The sequence below is a fragment of the Piliocolobus tephrosceles genome, chromosome 16 (assembly GCF_002776525.5).
Source record: "Piliocolobus tephrosceles isolate RC106 chromosome 16, ASM277652v3, whole genome shotgun sequence".
Taxonomy (NCBI): domain Eukaryota; kingdom Metazoa; phylum Chordata; class Mammalia; order Primates; family Cercopithecidae; genus Piliocolobus; species Piliocolobus tephrosceles.
The window spans coordinates 24,674,351-24,693,997 of NC_045449.1; the positions used below are offsets into that span (position 1 = coordinate 24,674,351).

General features: G+C 41.3%; 1 protein-coding gene across 1 annotated transcript in view; it reads left to right on the plus strand.

Moving 5' to 3' along the window:
* Window positions 1-19,647, plus strand: part of EFCAB5 (EF-hand calcium binding domain 5) — a 175,050-nt gene that overhangs the window by 137,340 nt on the left and 18,063 nt on the right. The window contains exons 15-20 of the mRNA XM_023183936.1: window positions 3,574-3,863; window positions 5,427-5,596; window positions 6,082-6,310; window positions 8,152-8,304; window positions 14,826-14,929; window positions 18,210-18,463. Of these exons, the coding sequence (XP_023039704.1) occupies window positions 3,574-3,863; window positions 5,427-5,596; window positions 6,082-6,310; window positions 8,152-8,304; window positions 14,826-14,929; window positions 18,210-18,463 (1,200 nt within the window). The remainder of the gene's footprint in view (window positions 1-3,573; window positions 3,864-5,426; window positions 5,597-6,081; window positions 6,311-8,151; window positions 8,305-14,825; window positions 14,930-18,209; window positions 18,464-19,647) is intronic.

The following is a 19,647-nucleotide window of genomic DNA, read 5'->3' on the forward strand; positions in this document are numbered from 1 at the left end:
ATAAATACTTAGGAGTGGAATATATATGTTTAGCTTTATAAAAAACTGCCAATTTTCTGCATCCTTTTAACATGTATCCCTCATTCTTTGAGCATGTCCTTGCTTTCTGGCACAAAGAGATCTTCCAGGTTGGTCTTATATTTTCCCGTCTTTCACCCTGGAATCGTCCATCTCCCCAAGCCAGCATCTGGGTTCTACACGTGCTCTTTACTCATGAGTCTCCTCTCTCAGATTTCTCAGTGGACAGATGTAGAAACTGTGTGTGTGTGTGTGTGTGTGTGTGTATGTGTGTGTATGTGTATGGGTATGCATGCATGCACTCGTGCACACCTGTGCGTATACATGTATACATTTATATCTGCACGTACCTTTCTGTCTACTAATATTAAAAACCATGAGTTCACACTGGTAATTCCAAGTCCAATCCAACATAACAGGGTTCATTCTAGTTTTTTCTCATTCCCTTTTGTAGTTCCATTTTCTCTGGCTGTGTTACCCTAAATATATTTATTTATTTGATCAATCCCCCAATGAATCCATTAGTTGTATATGGAACTAATCTCCCATCACTCTTGCTGTCCTCTCTTCCACACTGATTTCCTTTTTACTACATTTAAGTTCTAACATCTTGCACTAATCGGCCCTTCCCACATGGCTATCCTTACTCTGCTTACGTTCTGATAGCCCACAACAGATCACCCCCTCCAAGTAGATGTCCTTTACATAGTCCTTAGGCTCTGACACTCCATGCCAAGGCACGTTTTCATGTGGATGCCCTTGTCAATCCACTCAGGCTCTGACTCCTTACGCTGAGCTGACCCCCAACCTATGTGGATGGCCCTTCCATGTAGACACCCTCCTCACCCTGTTTAGGTTCTGACTTCCCAGGCCAGGCCATCCCTTGATTTGGATGCCCTTCTCACCCTGCTCAAGATTAAACACCCCATGTTGGGCATCCGTCTCATATGGATACCCTGCTTGTACTGCTTGGAATCTGACACCCAAGTTAAACCACCTCTCTGTAAGGCCATCCTCTTTACCCACATGGGCCAAAGATTGCCCTTCCACATAGACACCCTCCTTGCCCTGCTCAGGCTCTGACAACCCATGCCCGGCTAACCCTGCACAGATTTGGGCCCTGATATCCTGCTTGGTGCCACATTGACTTCACCTGACCAGGAACAGATGCTTACCTTGCTCTGCCCCACCTAATGACTTTAGGATCAAATTGTTCAAGGAGGCAAAAGAATGAAAGGGAAAAAGGAAGAAGAAATGGAAGATTAAGAATCCACAAGGCACTTTTAATCTAATTGAGGATTGTACTAGTTAAGATCCTTTTGGCTCAAGTAATAGAGAACCCAACCCAAAGTGTTTACACATAAGAGGAATTTATTGGTTCATACAATGAAAAAGTCCAGTACTAGTTTAGGACACAACTAGATTTGGGAGTCCAAATAATGACATTAGGACAGCTGTCTGGTTCTTTCTCTTTCTCTTGCTGTCTTCTGTTTTAGCTGCACTATCATACAGCCTCTACCTTTGTGGTAACCAGGTCCAGTTTCACATGCTCACAGTTTCATTCAAGTCCAGTGGAAATAAAAAAGAAAGTATCTTCTTCCTAATCATTCAATCAAAAAGTCTGGCATTCGTCTGTACTAAACCAACCACTCTGGTTAAAGGAATAGAATGTCATGACTGGCTGAAGCCTGAGGCACATGCTCCACCTCTAGAACTGTGAATGGAACCCCATTCAAGCACATGAGCAGAGATGGGAATGAATTTGCTTCCCCAAAGCAAAGTTAGAGATACAATTACTCAGAGAAAGGTGACTGGATGCTAAGGAGCAAAAAATCAATAAATGCTCAACTACAGAAATGAGAAGCTCACACATGATATGATGTCCACAAGTGCCAGGTAGTATTTGTTAATTGTCAAATAAATGGTGTAGAATAGATGCTATTGTCTTTCAGGAGAAGGATAAATCACAACAGAAGTCTTCTTGAGGGAGGAGGAACTTTGAACCATACTTTAAAGGGGAAGGGTACATACCCTGTGACTTATTAATTTATAACAACCGTCAAAGAAGCTTGCACATATGCACCAGGAGACATTTACAAAATGCTCATAACACTGTTCATATGAGTAAAATATTGAGAATAACTTAAACACCCACTGACAGTAGACTAAATCACTAATGATATACTCATATAGTAACATACACTGGTGAAAATGAATGAATCATAGCTACAGTAACAACATGGAAAGATATGTTGGAAAGATAAACAACATGGAAGTTATGTAGCATAGTGTTGAATAAAAAAGTATGTCCCAGAAAACTACACATAGTTTGATAACCTTTTTCTAAAGTTTATAAACATGAAAAACTGGCTGAGCTCGGTGGCTACACCTGTAATCCCAGCACTTTGGGAGGCTGAGGGGGCAGATCATCTGAGGTCAGGAGTTTGAGACCAGTCTGGCCAATATGGTCACCTCTACTGAAAATATAAAAATTAGCCAGGCATGGTGGTGCACACCTGTAACCCCAGCTACTTAGGAGGCTGAGGCAGGAGAATCGCTTGAATCTGGGAGGTGCGGGTTGCAGTGAGCCAAGATTGTGCCACTACACTCCCGCCTGGGTAACAGAGCTAGACTCCATTTCAAGTAAATAAATAAGTTTTAAAAATGCAAAACTAAACCACATATTGTTTAGAAGTGTGTGTGTGCATGTGCGTGTGTGTGTGTGTGTGCGTGTCAAACACATATATTGTTATGTAACTATAATAACACTGGGAAAATTAAAAGAAAGCTAAAGATAAAGCCAAATTCAGGATATCAGTGGGAGGTGTGGGGAGGCAGGGAATGGAATAGGACAGATCACAGAAGAATATATGTTACTGATAATGTTCAGATTTGGTAGTAGGTTCATGATTATACAATTACAAAAATAGAGAAGAGATGTGAATACAGAAGTGTGCAAGACATGGTCAGGAACCATGAGTAGAATGGAGATACTGCAGCAAATAATTCCTATATGGTATTAGGGGCAGATGTGATTGGAAATAGACTGGATCCAAATATGGTAGGACTTTGAACCAGGGAATTGCATAATGCAAGTTGTGTTTTAATTTAATTTTACAAACATATATTGAGCATTTACTATTGCTAAGTCAATTACAAAGTGATAAAAGCTGGCTTTGGGGTTATGAAAGTAAGAAAGGAGAGGAGTGGCCACACTGCCAAAGAGTAACAGGATAGAATTAAGTGGCTTATTGGATATGGAAGGCAAAGGTAGGGAAGGAGTCAAAGCAAACCTTGAGGTTTCACCAGGCTAGGTGGCAAAAGCAAAACAAAACAAAACAAAAACAAAGAAGTTGACACGTGAGTCATATTGAGTTCAGCATAGAAATTCATTGTAAAATATTCCACTGGGCTCAGAGATACGTATCTTTGATAAACTTGGTTTTCCAGGAGAGCAGTCGTCCAGGGCAGTTCATCGTAAGAGGAGAATGAAAATTCCCCCCACTGATGAGTGAACTTTTGGTTAGTTCTTGGTTTTGTGTTTGTGTCTTTTAGCTAAACTACACATCCAATTTCCAAAGCCACACCCTGGTCATGAAGTGAGATTGTCTTCAAAACAATTTCAGAATTACATAGAATTGGTTGTATCTGAACTCAGGGGCAATGAAGACCAAGTTCTGGAAAGTGTTGTGGAATTTCTGATGAATGCTTTAGAGAGAAGCCACATTGAGAGTCTGAGGAATTGTGTCAGGTGGAAGTGGCTGCACCAAATCCAACGTGCTGCAGAGACAAGTGGAGTGTCCCTAGAGCCGGTGTATAGTGAGGCCTTTAAGGCCCTCACGCAGGTAGGTTTTCTAAAGTGGTATGTGAGAGGAAACATCTCCTCACAGTAGGCGATGTTCAATATCCACAAAAGAGGAGCATCCTGAATTCTCTTGAAAAATCACTGGGTGCTGCTATAGATATTTTATTCATTCCAGTCCATTACAAATGGTCTGAAGCCTAGGAGACGCGCAACTGGAGTGACTGCTGGTTGACAAGATAGAAGCAGAGTAGAAAGGTAGAAAAGACAGATGTAGAAAAGATGTCTTGGGATTTCTAATTTCATTTCTGCTCAGAGTCAAATAAGCCTAGAATGGACAACAGACAAATTATGTAAAATATCAGTAAGGAGCTGTACAAGCAGTTCAAGCTACATTTCCCTTGCATGGTATTTTGGGAGTCAGTTTTAAAAGGAACTATTTAAATCATAAACTCATTATCGAGTCTGACACCACACAGTATTTCACAGCATTGCCCAGAAGCAAGCTGAGACTACTGCAGAATCCTGTCACTTAGAACACATGGCCCTGAGGGGCCACTGCCTACAGCTTTGCCACCTCCTCAGAGACTCCCAGGTTGCTGCTGTTCACAGGCAGAAACAGCACGGCTGCCTTCTACATATATCATAGATTCCACTGATCCAGGGAACCTGTGCCAGTTATCTCAGCTAAGTAGCGACACTTGCTCAATGGAATCATCTCCTGAATGGCTGAATTTTCCAGTGTAATTGGAAATGGGGCACCAGGACCAAACAACCATTCAAGAAAAAGAGGCATTGTTCTAGCTTGCTTCAGAGATCTGTGGTATCCTGAGAGAAATCTCACTACACATTTGTTAAGGCTCCGTGATCTTGTATGTGGAAAGAAGGAATAAAGGCAAAAGAAAAGGGCATGGAAAGCAAACCCAAATATGTAGAAAGAGGAGAAAAATATCAAGGAAAATGTCTCACATGTCCCCAATTTATGGATATGTTTAATGTATGTATTGACACATAATATTGTTAATAACATAATAATAATATTTTAGGTACAGAGAATTTGTAGTTGCAGAAGTAGTAGTTGCAGAAAGTCTGCAATCTTGGGCCCAAAAAAAAAAATCCTTCCTGAAATTACATAGCCCAAATATACAAAGTGTGTTAAGAGTTCCTTGAGAATATTTTTTTTCACATTCACATCACAGTTGATGGTCAAGAAATATGAGTGAAGTGAAGGCATATTCTTGGCCTAGCTCTCTAAAATCAACGCTTTTAATAGAAACACAGACAATTTGACTATAGGTCAAAGGAATCCAAGTTTTAAACTTCTAAATTTGAGTAGACCTGAAAGTTCTTTGGTTTTGTTTTTCTTTTCCGGTAAACCAGTCCAGTTGGCATAGAGGAAACCCATTATACTCACTAAAACTCTGATTTAGGGTATAGCTATGGTGTCAACTTTTTCCTCACTGCCCATGAATAGTAATATATGCATTCTCTATTCAGGAAAATGAAACTGCTGGGGCCAGATGCATGAATTAACCAGTGAGGGGGACATGATTAGGGGAGTTCTTTGGCTGTTGGCAAACACATGGTTGGAAATGTTTTGCCGTAGGATGCTGAAGCCCATGGAAATAAAAAGATCAGTGCTCACATTTCCCTCTTAGAAGAAAACCTACTACTGCCTGAGAAAGGGAATGTTCTATTGAGGAATGTGGCTTGCACCTTAGATGATGCTCTATTGGTACTGAACAAAGTGCTCTACAGGGACATGAAAGGAATCAGGTAAGAACGTCTTGAAGAGGTTGGTTTTACCCTCCTAAAAAATAATTCCCTTTCTGAGTAAACTGGCATCAAGATCCCAGCTGGCTGCTCAAGAGAGAAGTGGCTCAAGTCACCAGTGCTTCTGGAGTAGAAGCTGATGGCTTCCAGTCCTGGATGATTTCACCTATTTCTAGAGCTCGCTCTTTGGCAACGATTCGCCACACAGGGACTCTACTTCACAATATCAGCTCAATTATTTCTGCCTGCTCCGTAAGTTATGTCTCCGGAGTTCTGTTTATATTTGTTTTCTATGTCCACATCTAAGTTTTTGTTTTTTTTTTTAAGTCTTTCTCAAGTCAGACCTCCAAACTGGTCATCTTATCGAGTCCACTGCTCGGTCATATAATGCCACAGATTGTGAATAGAAAATCGCTCTAGCTTCCTCCATGGTTTATTCTAAGTCTCTCCCTGTGCCTTTCTCCCATCCTCATACTCTTTTTCCTCAGCTTTACAGTAGTGGATGAAGGGAAACCGATCCACGTTCCCCAAGTTCAGTACCACGGGAACATCTTCTTCTGGGACCAGTCCCGTAATAAGAATGATTGTAATGGGTCATTCCTGGCTCTGCCTCTTCAAGATGCATACATGAGGATCTTTGGGGTCTTGGCTGTTGACACCCTTAGAGATCCCCACGAAATAAACATCTTTCTGCCTCATGAGATCAGATTCTATCAGGTAAGTCATAGAAGTCTTCAAGAGCAATGGTAGGATGGCCTCTCCTTCTAATACTTTTTAATGAGTGACACCTGAAATCCGATGCGAGTAAAGCTGTGTATACAGATAACATCATCATACTTGCTCCTGTTCCCTAAATGTATGTTTCAGTCTTTTGAGAAATTCCCCATTACTTATGGGAGGACTTTCAGCCTCAGTTGCATATCCATGCCTCAGCCTCATGTGTCCCATAGCATTTATCACAGGAATAGAATTTTATGCTGTAGAACAGAAATCCAACCATTAGACCACTAAGACCCACAAAGCGGGAATGAACTTTTAGAAGGGACAGATTTGTGTTTTACTAATAGTGATATCTATCTAGAAGTCTTTTGTACTTTCTACAAATGGTACTAACTCTGATATGCATCCCCATAGGTCTTGATTTCAGTGTTATAATTTTTGAGGATGAAAAATAAAGAAAAAGGCCTAAATGTTTCTTGAGTATTCATGTTTTTAAATTGGATCACAAAATGATAGGCACTTTTAAGGTCATGAAATAGCTAGACCATTTCTACAAGCATTTTTATTTAATTTGTGGATAGAACTTGCAGTAAAGGAAGATCGAAAGCCTTTATGGAGACAATGAACTGTGGACTATAGCAGCGAGTTAGGAACTTGAACTTGCTATGCCCTTATCATTTGTTGCCCTGTAAGCCTTTGGCTCTTTATGTTTATTTACCATTATTTTTCACTTTCTCTTCCCATTTATTGGGTGGATAGTTGAGGAAAGTGGTAGAACCTCTTTCTCTGGACATATTTTTAATAATAAAATTCATTCTCATCTGACATGGAATTATGTGACGATATTGAAATGGAGGACTATGAAGTTATCAGTAGGTGAAGTATATATAGTCTTGTGAGAGAGGTAAAGGCTTCTGGGTTACGCTTAGATGCCTTGAGTCCTAAGATAAAAGGCATATAATTTTGAAGAGTTTGTGATTCCTAGAGTTTCTTGACAACAAGCCCACATATGGGTTCTAAGGATTTCCCATCCCTTCTCTGTGGAACAGGGTCTTCTTATGCCTATAAGAGGACTATGTAATCTAGCACGCTGTGGGTCTTGGAACCAAACATGTCTTATACTGTTGATCTGATGACAGTGGCCATGTCTGCACAGATGCAGGCATTAACATTGGTATCCAATCAAGGCAGCTCCTACCCACCTGCCTAAGACTGGCATTCGTTCTTGGCTTTTTAACATTTTTTTTCTCATTTCAAAGTTGATCTTGTTCCTTTGATGCTATTCTCTACTAGCACATATCACGAATTTCACTGGATGACTATCAAAAGCATAAAAAGTTATGCGGGTCTCTCTCTTTACACCTCTGACTCTTTTTTTGTGAAACTTGCTCTGTTTCCCAGGTTGGAGTGCAGTCGTGCAATCTCAGCTCCTGAGTTCAAGCAATTCTCCTGCCTCAGCCTCCCAAGTAGCTGAGATTATGGGCGCCCACCACCATGCCCAGCTAATATTTGCATTTTTAGTAGAGACAGGGTTTCACCATGTTGGCCAGGCTGGTCTCAAACTCCTAACCTCAAGTGATGCACCCTGCCTTGGCCTCCCAAAGTGCTGAGATTACAGGCAAGAGCCACAGTACCTGGCCTATGCCTTTGATTTCTTGATGATCCTTTTTTTATAGTAGAACATGGAACATTGCCCTTTGAGGACTGCTGAATAATTTGCAGGAAGTATATTATCAAGAAGTAACTAATTTACTGGTAAAGGTAATCCGATTACTATATTACTAATTATTTTTTCTATTTTAAAAAGAGTAGGCTATTTGAATTTTCTGTCTCTACAGGGTGTTGCCAATGTCTTTAGCGCTGCCTATCACTACGTCCACAGCCGGGAGCACATTCTGCATATTGTGATCACTGGCATTGGCTGGCTCTATGACGTCACATCCAGCATCACCTCCATCACTATGTACTTTGTAGAGCCTAGCCCAGCCCAGGTATGCAAGGCTCAGTAGTGGTAGATCTCTCCAAGGTAGCCGAGTGTCTAGATGTTATTTCTTGCTAATATTTGAAAACCATATTAATTAGCTATTAGTCTAACTGAAGACAAATTTCCCAATACAAGACCCTTGATTGTGAGTGACAGGAATCCACCTCAAATTGCCATAGCCAAAAGGGAGAATTAACTGACTCATGTGACCAAAATGAAGACAGGGCGGGAGTCAAGCTATCTTTCAGGATGGCCAGATCCAGGGATTTGAAACCATCAGTCCTCTCTTGTGTTCATCTGTCCACCTCTCATGTTTGTTTCCCTCTGTACATTGGTTTTGTTCTTCCAGCTAAAGATTCGCTTCTTCCACAGAGCAAGTCAGATGCTTACTAAAAGCATCCAGTAAAAAGTTCCAGTTTGGAAAACCCAAGAAAGAAGACAGAGTCTCACTCTTGTTGCCCAGGCTGGAGTGCAATGGCGCAATCTCAGCTTACCTCAACCTCTGCCTCCCAGGTTCAAGTGATTCTCCTGCCTCAGCCTCCCAAGTAGCTGGAATTACAGGCATGCGCCACCACGCCCAGTTAATTTTGTATTTTTAGTAGAGATGGGGTTTATCCATGTTGGTCAGGCTAGTTTTGAACTCCCAACCTCAGATGATCCAGCCACTTCGGCCTCCCAAAGTGCTAGGATTACAGGTGTGAGCCACCGTGCCAGGCCAGAAAACTCTTTTTGACTTATACTGAGATATGTACCCCTGGCCAGAGCGTAGACTTTACAGTAATGGGCACCATTCACCAGAATCATATGGGTGGAGTAGGAAGGGACTAGGAGCTGCTGTTTTGGAAGGACTCAGTTATATGACACCAATTTTTTTAAGCCCTCCTATCCATAATGTCATGAATTCTTGCTGACTATTTGCTTTGCTTCTTTATACTTTGTGTTAGGATTTTGCATATGATGAGAGTGGATGGAAAGGTTTTTCCTTTCAGAAAGGCTGAATGACTCTGAGAGGTGCTTGGTCAGGTGGTAGTGTCACCTGGTTGTCTCCCAGTCCCTTGGCTGGCCCATGGCAGGCATGTCCACACTTCCCTCCAGGCTGCTTCTTTCCTTTTTCCCACCAGGTCCCTACTTCCCTCCCTCAGTGGCTGGCTCAATCTGATGAGGCCTTGGTCAATGAGGGCAGAATCATGGACTCTCTTGTGGGGTGGCCAGGCCATGGAGGCAGAGAATGCCTTGTAATTGGCACAGCTATTGAGGGTGTGGTTGGGAGCCTCCAAGGGCACTTAGGGCTGGGGCAGAGCACCCTGTTTGAAGGGCCCCAGCTATAGTGGCCCTTCAAAGCACATGGGGCCCCAAGGAAGATTCAGAAGAATACTGTCAGGGCCTTAAGAGAAACAACACATAGGGCACCATGGAAAAGGCCAAAATAGCCCAAAGCAGTCAGCAAGAAGCATGACTTCAGCGGCTGTAGGTTCAGAATCAAGAGTCCACAGACAAAGCCACCAGGGTCACATCCCATCTGACCTGGACTGTCTTATGGTGGTGAAGAAGATCCTGCCAAAAGTCGGGGGAGAGAAGGGCCACCCAGCAGCGGGTTGTGAGTGAGATCGTGGTGGGACAGAGACCCGAACAGCCTGGCTAAGCTCTTTTCAAGCACTCAACGATCATAACTTCCTCAGCCTCCCTATTCCCCTTCTGCAGCCCCTCCAGATTCACATTTCTCTCTCTTTTCCAGCCTGCTCTGTGTCTCAAAAAGTAAACCAGTATCCATGGGCTCTTTGGCCCTTTGGCCTCTGCTTGAGTTTGTCCAATGACAGCTGCCAACGGGACACTGGAGGGCAGAAGCAGAGTGCAACTGGGGCATTGGTGCTTCTGTCTCCCTCTCTGCCAGGTTGCTGTGGGTTAGCTGTGTTTCTCTCCTAAAGGCCACTTCACCTTTCATCAGGCAGTCCCGTCCACACAGCTGTCCTTTGTCGGTTCTGGTCATTGCTTCCCCCGCCGCCACCCCATTTCCCCGCCTCTTCAGGCTAAGAGTGGTAACAGCTCTTCCTTATTACCAGGTCGGGATTCTAAACACTGCCTTCATAAATAGTTCCTTTATTAAACTCCCTTTAAATTATCCAGCTGGGGCAATCTGCTTCCTTGTGACACCCTGACTAATACGAATTATAAAGTAAATTCTGAGATACTCCCCCTCACCTCAAGCCCATGTTCCTGTAAGGTACAGAGTCATAGAGGAAAAAAATTACTGCTCTGTTAACAGTAACCATAGATGAGTAAAAACAGATTCAAATTCTCTTAGGTATGAAATTCAGGGTATTTTACTTTATCACCCCAAAGCACCTTTGTCTATTTCTTTGGAGTACCGAACTTATTAAATAGGTAACTGCAGCAGGCCGACTAATGCCTTCCCGTAAGATGTCCATGTCCAAATTCCTGGAAACTGTGAGTATGTCACTTTACATGGCAAAAAGGATTTTGCAGATGTGATTAAGATTAAGGAATTTGAGATGGGGAGATTATCTTGGATTATCCAGGTGAGCCCTGGATCGTATGAGCCCTTAAAAACAGAGAACCCTTTCTGGTTGTGATCCATGAGAGACAGGAGGATGGAGGAAGAGTCAGAAAGATGGTGATTTAACACCCCCCTGCCGGTCCCGAGATACACAGGGCTGTGGACAAAGACCCAGGGCACTAAGGGCAGCCCCCAGCTGACAGCCAGCAAAGAAATCAGTATTTTATTAGTATTTATGTCAGTCTTTTATTTCCCTGGGGTCTCAAGAGAGACAAGTAGCTAACACGGGTGCCTGGTTTGCTATCGTAAGTCATGGCAATGTAGGTTTTTGGAAAAATTTGAAAGTCAGACTGGCCGGTGATTTCTCCTTTCTACCTGATCACATTCCTTTTCTAAGGCAGTAAACAGACTTTCTGCTTGAATGAGAGGGAAGAGGAGGGGAGAGACTCTCAGGAGGAGAAAAATGTAATACTACAATTAATGTTTTACATCGCACATTTCGTAATAGGAAGCAAATTTTCTTTTACCTCAGGGATTTCAAAAATGTTGTTACTCTGGAACATTGTCCTCACTTCATCCCATCACCCTTAGGCCCTATATGAAACAAACTATAATTTATGTCAAGTGATATAAATAGTTCTTATGAAGTAGAAGGCCGTGATTTTCTCCCACAAGAAGATCATTTTTTAAAGATATAATTTCTTCCAACAACTATTTATAAATTTAACAAAATTCCAAGAAAAATCTCAACATGATTTTTTAAAAACTTGACAAATGATTTTAATTTTCATGGGATAGCTAAGAATATGAGGGTTGAGAGAACATTTACAATCTTGGTCTGGAGAAGGATTGCTACTTACACCAAAGATTGGAACAATGAAGGGAAGGTTGATACATTGACTAGATAAAAATGTAAAACTTTCTTGCACCAGAGTTATAAAGAAAATTAAATTGCATGTGACAAACTGGGGGAAATTACCATTTACCTGGCAAAGCGTTAACACGATTATACACAAATCAATGAGATTTTTTAAAAAATCCAAAAGAAGGCCAGGCACAGTGGCTCAAGCCTGTAATCCCAGCACTTTGGGAGGCTGAGACAGGCGGATCATGAGGTCAGGAGATCAAGACCATCCTGGCTAACCCGGTGAAACCCCGTCTCTACTAAAAAATACAAAAAACTAGCCGGATGAGGTGGCGGGCACCTGTAGTCCCAGCTACTCGGGAGGCTGAGGCAGGAGAATGGCCTAAACCCAGGAGGCGGAGCTTGCAGTGAGCTGAGATCTGGCTACTGCACTCCAGCCTGGGCGACAGAGGGAGACTCCGTCTCAAAAAAAAAAATCCAAAAGAAAAATAAGCAAAGGGCAAGTATACTTGGGGGAAAAAACCCCCATGCAAATGGTTTATAAACATGTAAGAAAATATTCAATTATTCTCAATGAAATAAATACAAAGTTAAGTAAAAGACAATTTTTATCTAGTAAATTGAAACTTATTATTATTATTTTTTTTTTAGAGACAGGGGTCTTCCTATGTTGTGCAGGCTGGTCTCAAACTCCTGGACTCAAGCTGTTGTCCCATCTCAGCCTCCTAAAGTGTTGGGATTACAGGCGTGAGTCATCACGCCTGGGCCAAAAAATTTTTTAACTACAATTTGAAATATCTGTTAGACATCTTAGAGGAGATATTGAATAGGCAGTTGGGTATAAGCTCCTGGTGTTTGGGTAGAAATCTAGGCTAAGGAATAAATGGCATTTAAAACCATGAGACTGGGTTACATAACATTGTCAAGGTATTCAATGCCACTGAAATGTACACTTAACTAGATGGTTAAAATGAGAAATATGCTGTGTATGTTTTACCACAAAACACAAAACAAAACACAAAACCATGAGACTGGAAGGGATGACCAAAGGAATGAGTGAGAAAAGAAAAAAAAAAAAAAAAAAGTCTCAGGACTGAGCCCTGAGGTGCTCCAAGTGTTTGGAATCACTGTGGCTCAAAAAATTGTACTGACTTTGACCCACAGTATGAAAAACATTTTCCATCCTGACTCCTTACATGAACATGCGGGCACACACATGAAACAGAAATTTCACAAAAGAATACCTACTTTGCCTACATGTTATAGTTTCTGATATTCTCCCTTTTATTTCATTCTTTGTTTTTTACAAAAAAAAAAAAAGTGTCAAACAAGAGAAAAGGAAAAGAGGATAAATATTAAAGCAAAGGAGATAAACAATTTGTAATGGGAAAGGTGAGCATGGATAGATATTGGAGACGAAAGGGGAAAAAAACAAGCCAGAACCAGAAGAAAGAAAAGGAGGTGGAAATATAATTGCAGCCTTTTCCCAAAAGGTTTCCTAGGAAGTTTTAACTAGGAGTGCTTTTCTCACTACTGAATAATTGCTGAGGGGCTCGCTGAATTTACAGTTTTTGGTCCGACTAAAATCAAACAAAGAATAAACTTATTTTCAGGCATATTATTTTAAGCTGCTTATTTTCTGTATTATGCTTCTGATCTAACAGCAGGAGTGGTCAATTTATACAATTTTGGAGGGAAAAACAGGAAAGTTTTGGCTACACATTTAAACCTAGATATACAGGGTGAGATTTCAATATATATATATATTTTTTTTCAGTCTAGTATGTAACATTAAGTAACAAACCATGAAAGATATAAATTTGGAAAGAAGCTAGAAGCCCATTCGTCAATGTGGGATAATCTTAACAATTTTCTAAGGATAATGTTGACAACATTTCCCTTCTAAAGAGTTTGAAAGAACCCTTGAAGTCATGGAGTATAGAGGCAAGAGGAATTACGAAGCAGCGGTTCCTCTTCCAAGCACCATTTAGCATGCAGCCTCTATGGATCCTCTTGTCATATTTCTTCTTTATTCCAATAATTAGTTATGTTTATTTTTATTTTTTTTTAGAGACCAGGTCTCATTCTGTTGCCCAGGCTGAAGTGCAGTGACATGATCAGAGCTCACTGTGACTTTGAACTCCTAGACTCAAGCGATCCTCCTGCCTCAGCCTCTGGAGTAGCTAAGACTACAGGCATGCTCCAAGAATTATTTTTTCAAAGGAATGATTCATAAAAACCCCTCTTTATATCTCTTAATTGAATTTGTGTTTCCTACAGTTACTGTATTTACAGAATATGTTAATATACTTTCATAAATAGTTTCTATGAAAAAAATATTGATCAAAACTCATTAAAATATTTTCACAACCCACATGTAAGCTGTGTGTTGACTTACAGTTTGAAAACTTCTTAGAAGTAAGGGAAATAAAGAAGCAAAAAGAATGAGGATTGTTTAGTGAGGTAGAAGGAGAACCAGGAGAGAGTGTTGTCCCAATAGCGAAGTGAAGAAAGTAAATCGGCTGGGCACGGTGGCTCACGCCTGTAATTCCAGCACTTTGGGAGGTCGAGGCGGGTGGATCACCTGAAGTCAGGAGTTCGAGACCAGCCTGGCCAACATGGTTAAACCCTGTCTCTACTAAAGATACAAACAAACAAACAAACAAAAAATTAGCCAGGGTCAGGCGGGGTGGCTCACGCTTGTAATCCCAGCACTTTGGGAGGCCAAGGAGGGCGGATCACATGAGGTCAGGAGTTCAAGACCAGCCTGGCCAACATGGTGAAACCCTGTCTCTACCAAAAATACAAAATTAGCTGGGTATGATGGCGCATGCCTGTAATCCCAGCTACTTGGGAGGCTGAGGCAGGAGAATTGCTTGAATCCGGGAGGCGGAGATTGCGGTGAGCCAAGATTGTGCTATTGTACTCCAGCCTGGGCAACAAGAGTGAAACTCATCTCGGAAAAAACAAACAAACAAACAAACAATTATACTGTTCTTTAATAGTACTAAGTAAAATGACACTGTCCTTAAAGCCAGAGGTCATCTAAGCTTTCCTATTTTTTTTCTATTTATCTGTCCCCAAAAGCTTTAATGGGAATATGAGGTATACTTACTCCTCTCTAATGAAATGTCTTCCTCTTTTCAAGGATTCAGACTATGTTTTACGCAACATGATGGTTACAGGGCAGCTGGGTCTAACAGAAATCCACAAAAATCCTCCTACCATCCACAGGAAGTCATGCATCTTCAGGTATGAGACATGTCTGTTTTGTTTGACTGCCAGAACACATCCTTCTGGTACAATAGTAGACCTGAAAGACACAGCTTCTGGCTCTTGCTCATACACACTGACTTGTATTCTTTCTTTTTAATTTCATTTAATTTTAAGTTCCAGGATACATGTGCAGGATGTGCAGGTTTGTTACATAGGTAAACTTGTGCCATGGTGATTTGCTGCACCTATCAACCCATCACCTAGGTATTAAGCCCCGCATGCATTAGCTATTTTTTCCTAATGCTCTCCCTGCCCTCACCCCCTTGACAAGCCCCAGTGTGTTCCCTTCCCTGTGTCCATGTATTCTCACTGTTCAGCTCCCACTTATAAGTGAGAACATGTGGTGTTTGGTTTTCCGTTCCTGTGTTAGTTTGCTGAAGATAATGACTTCCAGCCCCATCCATGTCCCTGAAAAGGATACGATCTCATTCCTCTTTATGGCTGCATAGTATTCCATGGTGTGTGTGTACCACATTTTCTTTATCCATTCTATCATTGATGGGCATTTGGGTTGATTCCATGTCTTTGCTACTGTGATTAGTGCTACAATGAACATATGTGTGCATGTATCTTTATAATATAATGATTTATATTCTTTTGGGTATATACCCAGTAATGAGATTGCTGGGTCAAACGGTATGTCTGGTTCTAGGCCTTTGAGGAATCACCACACTGTCTTCCACAATGGTTAAACTAATTTACATTTCCACCAGCAGTGTAAAAGCGTTTCTATTTTTCCACAGTCTCACCAGCATCTCTAGTTTCTTGATTTAAAATCACCATTCTGACTGGTATGAGATGATATCTCATTGGGGTTTTGATGTGCATTTCTTTAATGATCACACTGAATTTTATTCTGATTGGCTTTTAAAGAAAAATTTCAGCAGAATGTTGTCTGCATGGGACATATTGGCTCTTTTTTTCCCAAGTCCTTTTTTCTTGAGAGATGGGGTCTTGCTGTATTACCCAGGTGGGAGTGCAGTGCTATGATCATAGCTCACGGCAGTCTCAGACTCCTGGACTCAAGCTAACTTCCTGCCTCTGCTTCCCAAATAGCTGGGACTACATGTATTTGCTAAGCCCAGCTCATTTAGTTTTTTTTATGGTGCCCAGCCTTCCCAAGTCCTTTTTAAAATGGATTTCATTGGCATTTTATTTTAAAATTGCAAATTTTGAAGCATGAAAGTGTTTTATTTTCAATGAATTTCCTTGTAAATATGGAATTCAACAAAAACCCACCATAATTATGAATAATACATTCACATCACTCATCAGAGCTCATCTGTGAATGTTAGCAAGACTGTGAATGTGTCTTTTTTATTTAAAGAAGATGTGCAGGGGCAGAGTTGGAGAGAAGGCAGAGCACGTTGTATTTAATAAGTACTCGGTTCTCAATTACTTAAAATGACTCTCACTTGTCAAAATGCAAGGAACACTACTAAAATGTGTACAAATGTAAACAGATCTTAACTGAGAACACACCTATTGCAAAAGGGAATGACTGCTTCTTAGGGGGTCGATGTCGTTGAGTAGGCAGTAACCCAGTCATCCCAGACTAGAAGGTTAATTCAGCATTTAATTACGTATGTCAATTAAGCTTTAGTTTGGCCTCATGCCAGAATGTTCATTCACTCTCAAGCTCTTTTCCACATAGCTATTCCTTGTGCTGGTCAGAGCTTTACAGAAGTCCTTGTAACACCCAGACTCATAGCCCTGGATTCTTTTTTTTTTTTTTTTTAATGTATTTTTAAAATTATACTTTAAGTTCTAGGGTACTTGTGCACAACGTGCAGATTTGTTACATATGTATACACATGCCATGTTGTTGTGCTGCACCCATTAACTCGTCATTTACATTAGGTATATCTCCTAAGGCCCCTCCCCGCTCCCCCCCACTACAGGCCCCGGTGTGTGATGTTCCCTACCTTGTGTCCACGTGTTCTCATTGTTCAGTCCCCACCTATGAGTGGGAACATGCATAACCCTGGATTCTTGTGTGTAACTTAGAACAGATGTCTTTGGAGGAAGTCAGTTGACCAATGGGCTCTATTCTTATGCCTGGAAAGCTTAGTAAGATGCATTACTACTATGGCAGTCATCAAGACACAACAGAAAGTGGTGGCTCAGCAGCAGCAAAAGGGGTGGGAAGAGCAGAAGGATGTCATCTTACCTGTTACTGTAGGATTGATATAGAAACTGTAAATGTGCTTTTTGAGGATGCAAAGTACCAATTTTTTACAAATACCCTAAAGAAATGGCATATCAGAATTAATGTAGATGGGGAAAAGAAAAAGAAAGAAAAAGAGGTGTGTCTGTGCCTCACCAAGAGAAAGAAGCAGCCACTACATTTCCATGAAAAATCTCAAGTCTCTCACTGAGGCAGATGCTATAGATGCTCTACCCAGATTCCCAAAATGCCTTTTTACCAGCTTCTATAGGCACAGCTACAAGTAATGGCTCACACCGTTAACTTTCTCTGGAGGAGTGCCCTTGAGCGATTGGAGCTCTTCACCAGGAGGTACCTAAGAGATGTGTAAACACTCCCCCGGCCCAAACTGCTCACACACACCCAGGGCAGCTTAGAGCCAATGACTGACTAGTGCTAGGATACAAAAGACCCCTCCCTTTGTCTCAAAGTGGAACAGATTCTTTGGTACAATTGACCTGTCGGAGCTCCCCTTGGGATCAGGCCGAGGCTAGACTTCATGTGAGATTACATTCTTACTTAGCTTCTCTCCCTTGCCTATCCTGCTTCCCTCAGTCCCTCACAGGTTTCTCCAGCGAACACTCGCTCAATAAATCACTTGCATAAGGATCCCTGTCTCAGGCTCTGCTTCTAGGGAACCCGACCTAACACGTTCATCATTTCTGCTGGCACTCCACCAAAGCATAATGGACAATAAGTAAACAAAAGCATAATGGACAATAAGTAAACAAAACATGAACACCTTCAGATAAGTAAAGACAACGAAGCAGAGAATCATGATGGAGAGTGGCTTGGGCGCTGCTTGCTACCTGAGATTGGGTGGTCAGGGAAGCCTTCTCTGCCGAGGGGATGCTTGAGCAGAGACAAGAGTGAGTAGACAGACAGCCACGTGAAATCAAGGGCTAGAACGTTCCAGGCAGATGAAACAGCAAGAAGGGCTGGCATGGTGGAAGTGAGGTAGGCACAAGAGAGTAATTCAATATGTTTGGGTAGAATGATGTGAACAGACAGAAGTTTAATATCTTTGTGCTTATTTGGTTTTGATTTCAGAGATTTCCTCTTTAAATGTACTGACAGTTCAGAAGTCGTTCTGGCCTCTGCCTGCGGAGAAACCCACATAGTAGTTCCACTTCGTGACAGAACAGGAGAGGCTCTGGGAGTCCTCGATTTTAACATCGGCCGAAATAGGATGTTGTTGTATCAAGAATATAAAGATCTACAGAAAATGATGAAAGTGGTCCAAGTGGCCTGCTATGAAATCCTTGGAGAGTTCTCTGGAGAGATAGAGAAAAAATATGTCTTAGGTATTGTTCGTGTGGCATCAGCCTAAATTCACAGGTTTAATAGGTTTTGGGGAAATCACAGGCAGTGCAATGAAATATGCACTTTCTAAAATGAATTGTTACAATATACAGACCTTTCCATGTAAAAGGAATTCCCTTATGCAGTCTTGTGCTGATGAGTAATGTCTACAAATTAAAGCAAACAGCCTGGAATCACATTCTCTCGGTTAGATTCATATAGTTTTAGAACTGGAAGGGCTCATAAAGGCAAGCTAGAACTAACATTTATTAAATGCCCCCATTATGTGTTTCAGGTAGTATTTCATTTAATCTTTGCCATAACCCTATGAGATGAATAGTGATACCCCATGTACAGGTGAGGAAAGTAAGCAAATTGCCCCTAATCACACAGTTAAGAAATAGTGAGGGCTGGATTTGAACCTACGTTTGGGTGCTCTTCCCACTATGTTATACAGCATTAAGTAATCAGAACATCTCGTTTTACAGATAAAGATGCTAAAGCCTGCAAAAGTAAAGTGGATTATCTAAGGTCCAATAGCAAGCTGGTGGGAGAGGCAAGACAAGACCTTAGTTTTTGTAATTCCGTATCCACTAGGCTACTCTCAATGCAATGCCAGCTTGGAGAGAGGGATGGAGGAAGAAGGCATGGAAACCTTTGGCTTCCTAGAATGAAGTGAATAGAATTAGAAGAGTAACACTATGTGGGATTAAGCCAAAAGATTTGTAACTATGTCATAGAGTGGGATAAGAAGAAAGGAGAAAATTCATGTCTCCTGAGTATTCACTATGTGTAATGCCTGTAACTAAGCACTTTTACATATATCATCTTCTCTAACTCTCACAGCTAACCAAGGAAGTAGGGATCAAGCCCATTCTCACAGAAGAGGAAAAGGATATTCAGAGAGACAATAGACTAATAAGGGGGACAGCATGTGTTCCAACCAGGGTCTAACTCTAAAACCCAAGTTTTTGCCTTTTCTCAAAGCCTCTTCTGTGAGCTTCACCAGGAGTAATTTCCTTTCTTTCTTTTGATTTCATGGCTAGAGAAACTAAGATTGTTTAAAACCAAAGGATATGGTCTGCTTTTTCTTGACAAAAAATTTACTATAATATGTTCAGAATCCTATGAAAAAGTAATATACAGCAATGTACATTAGACTGAACAGCAATGCGAGCTATCATTT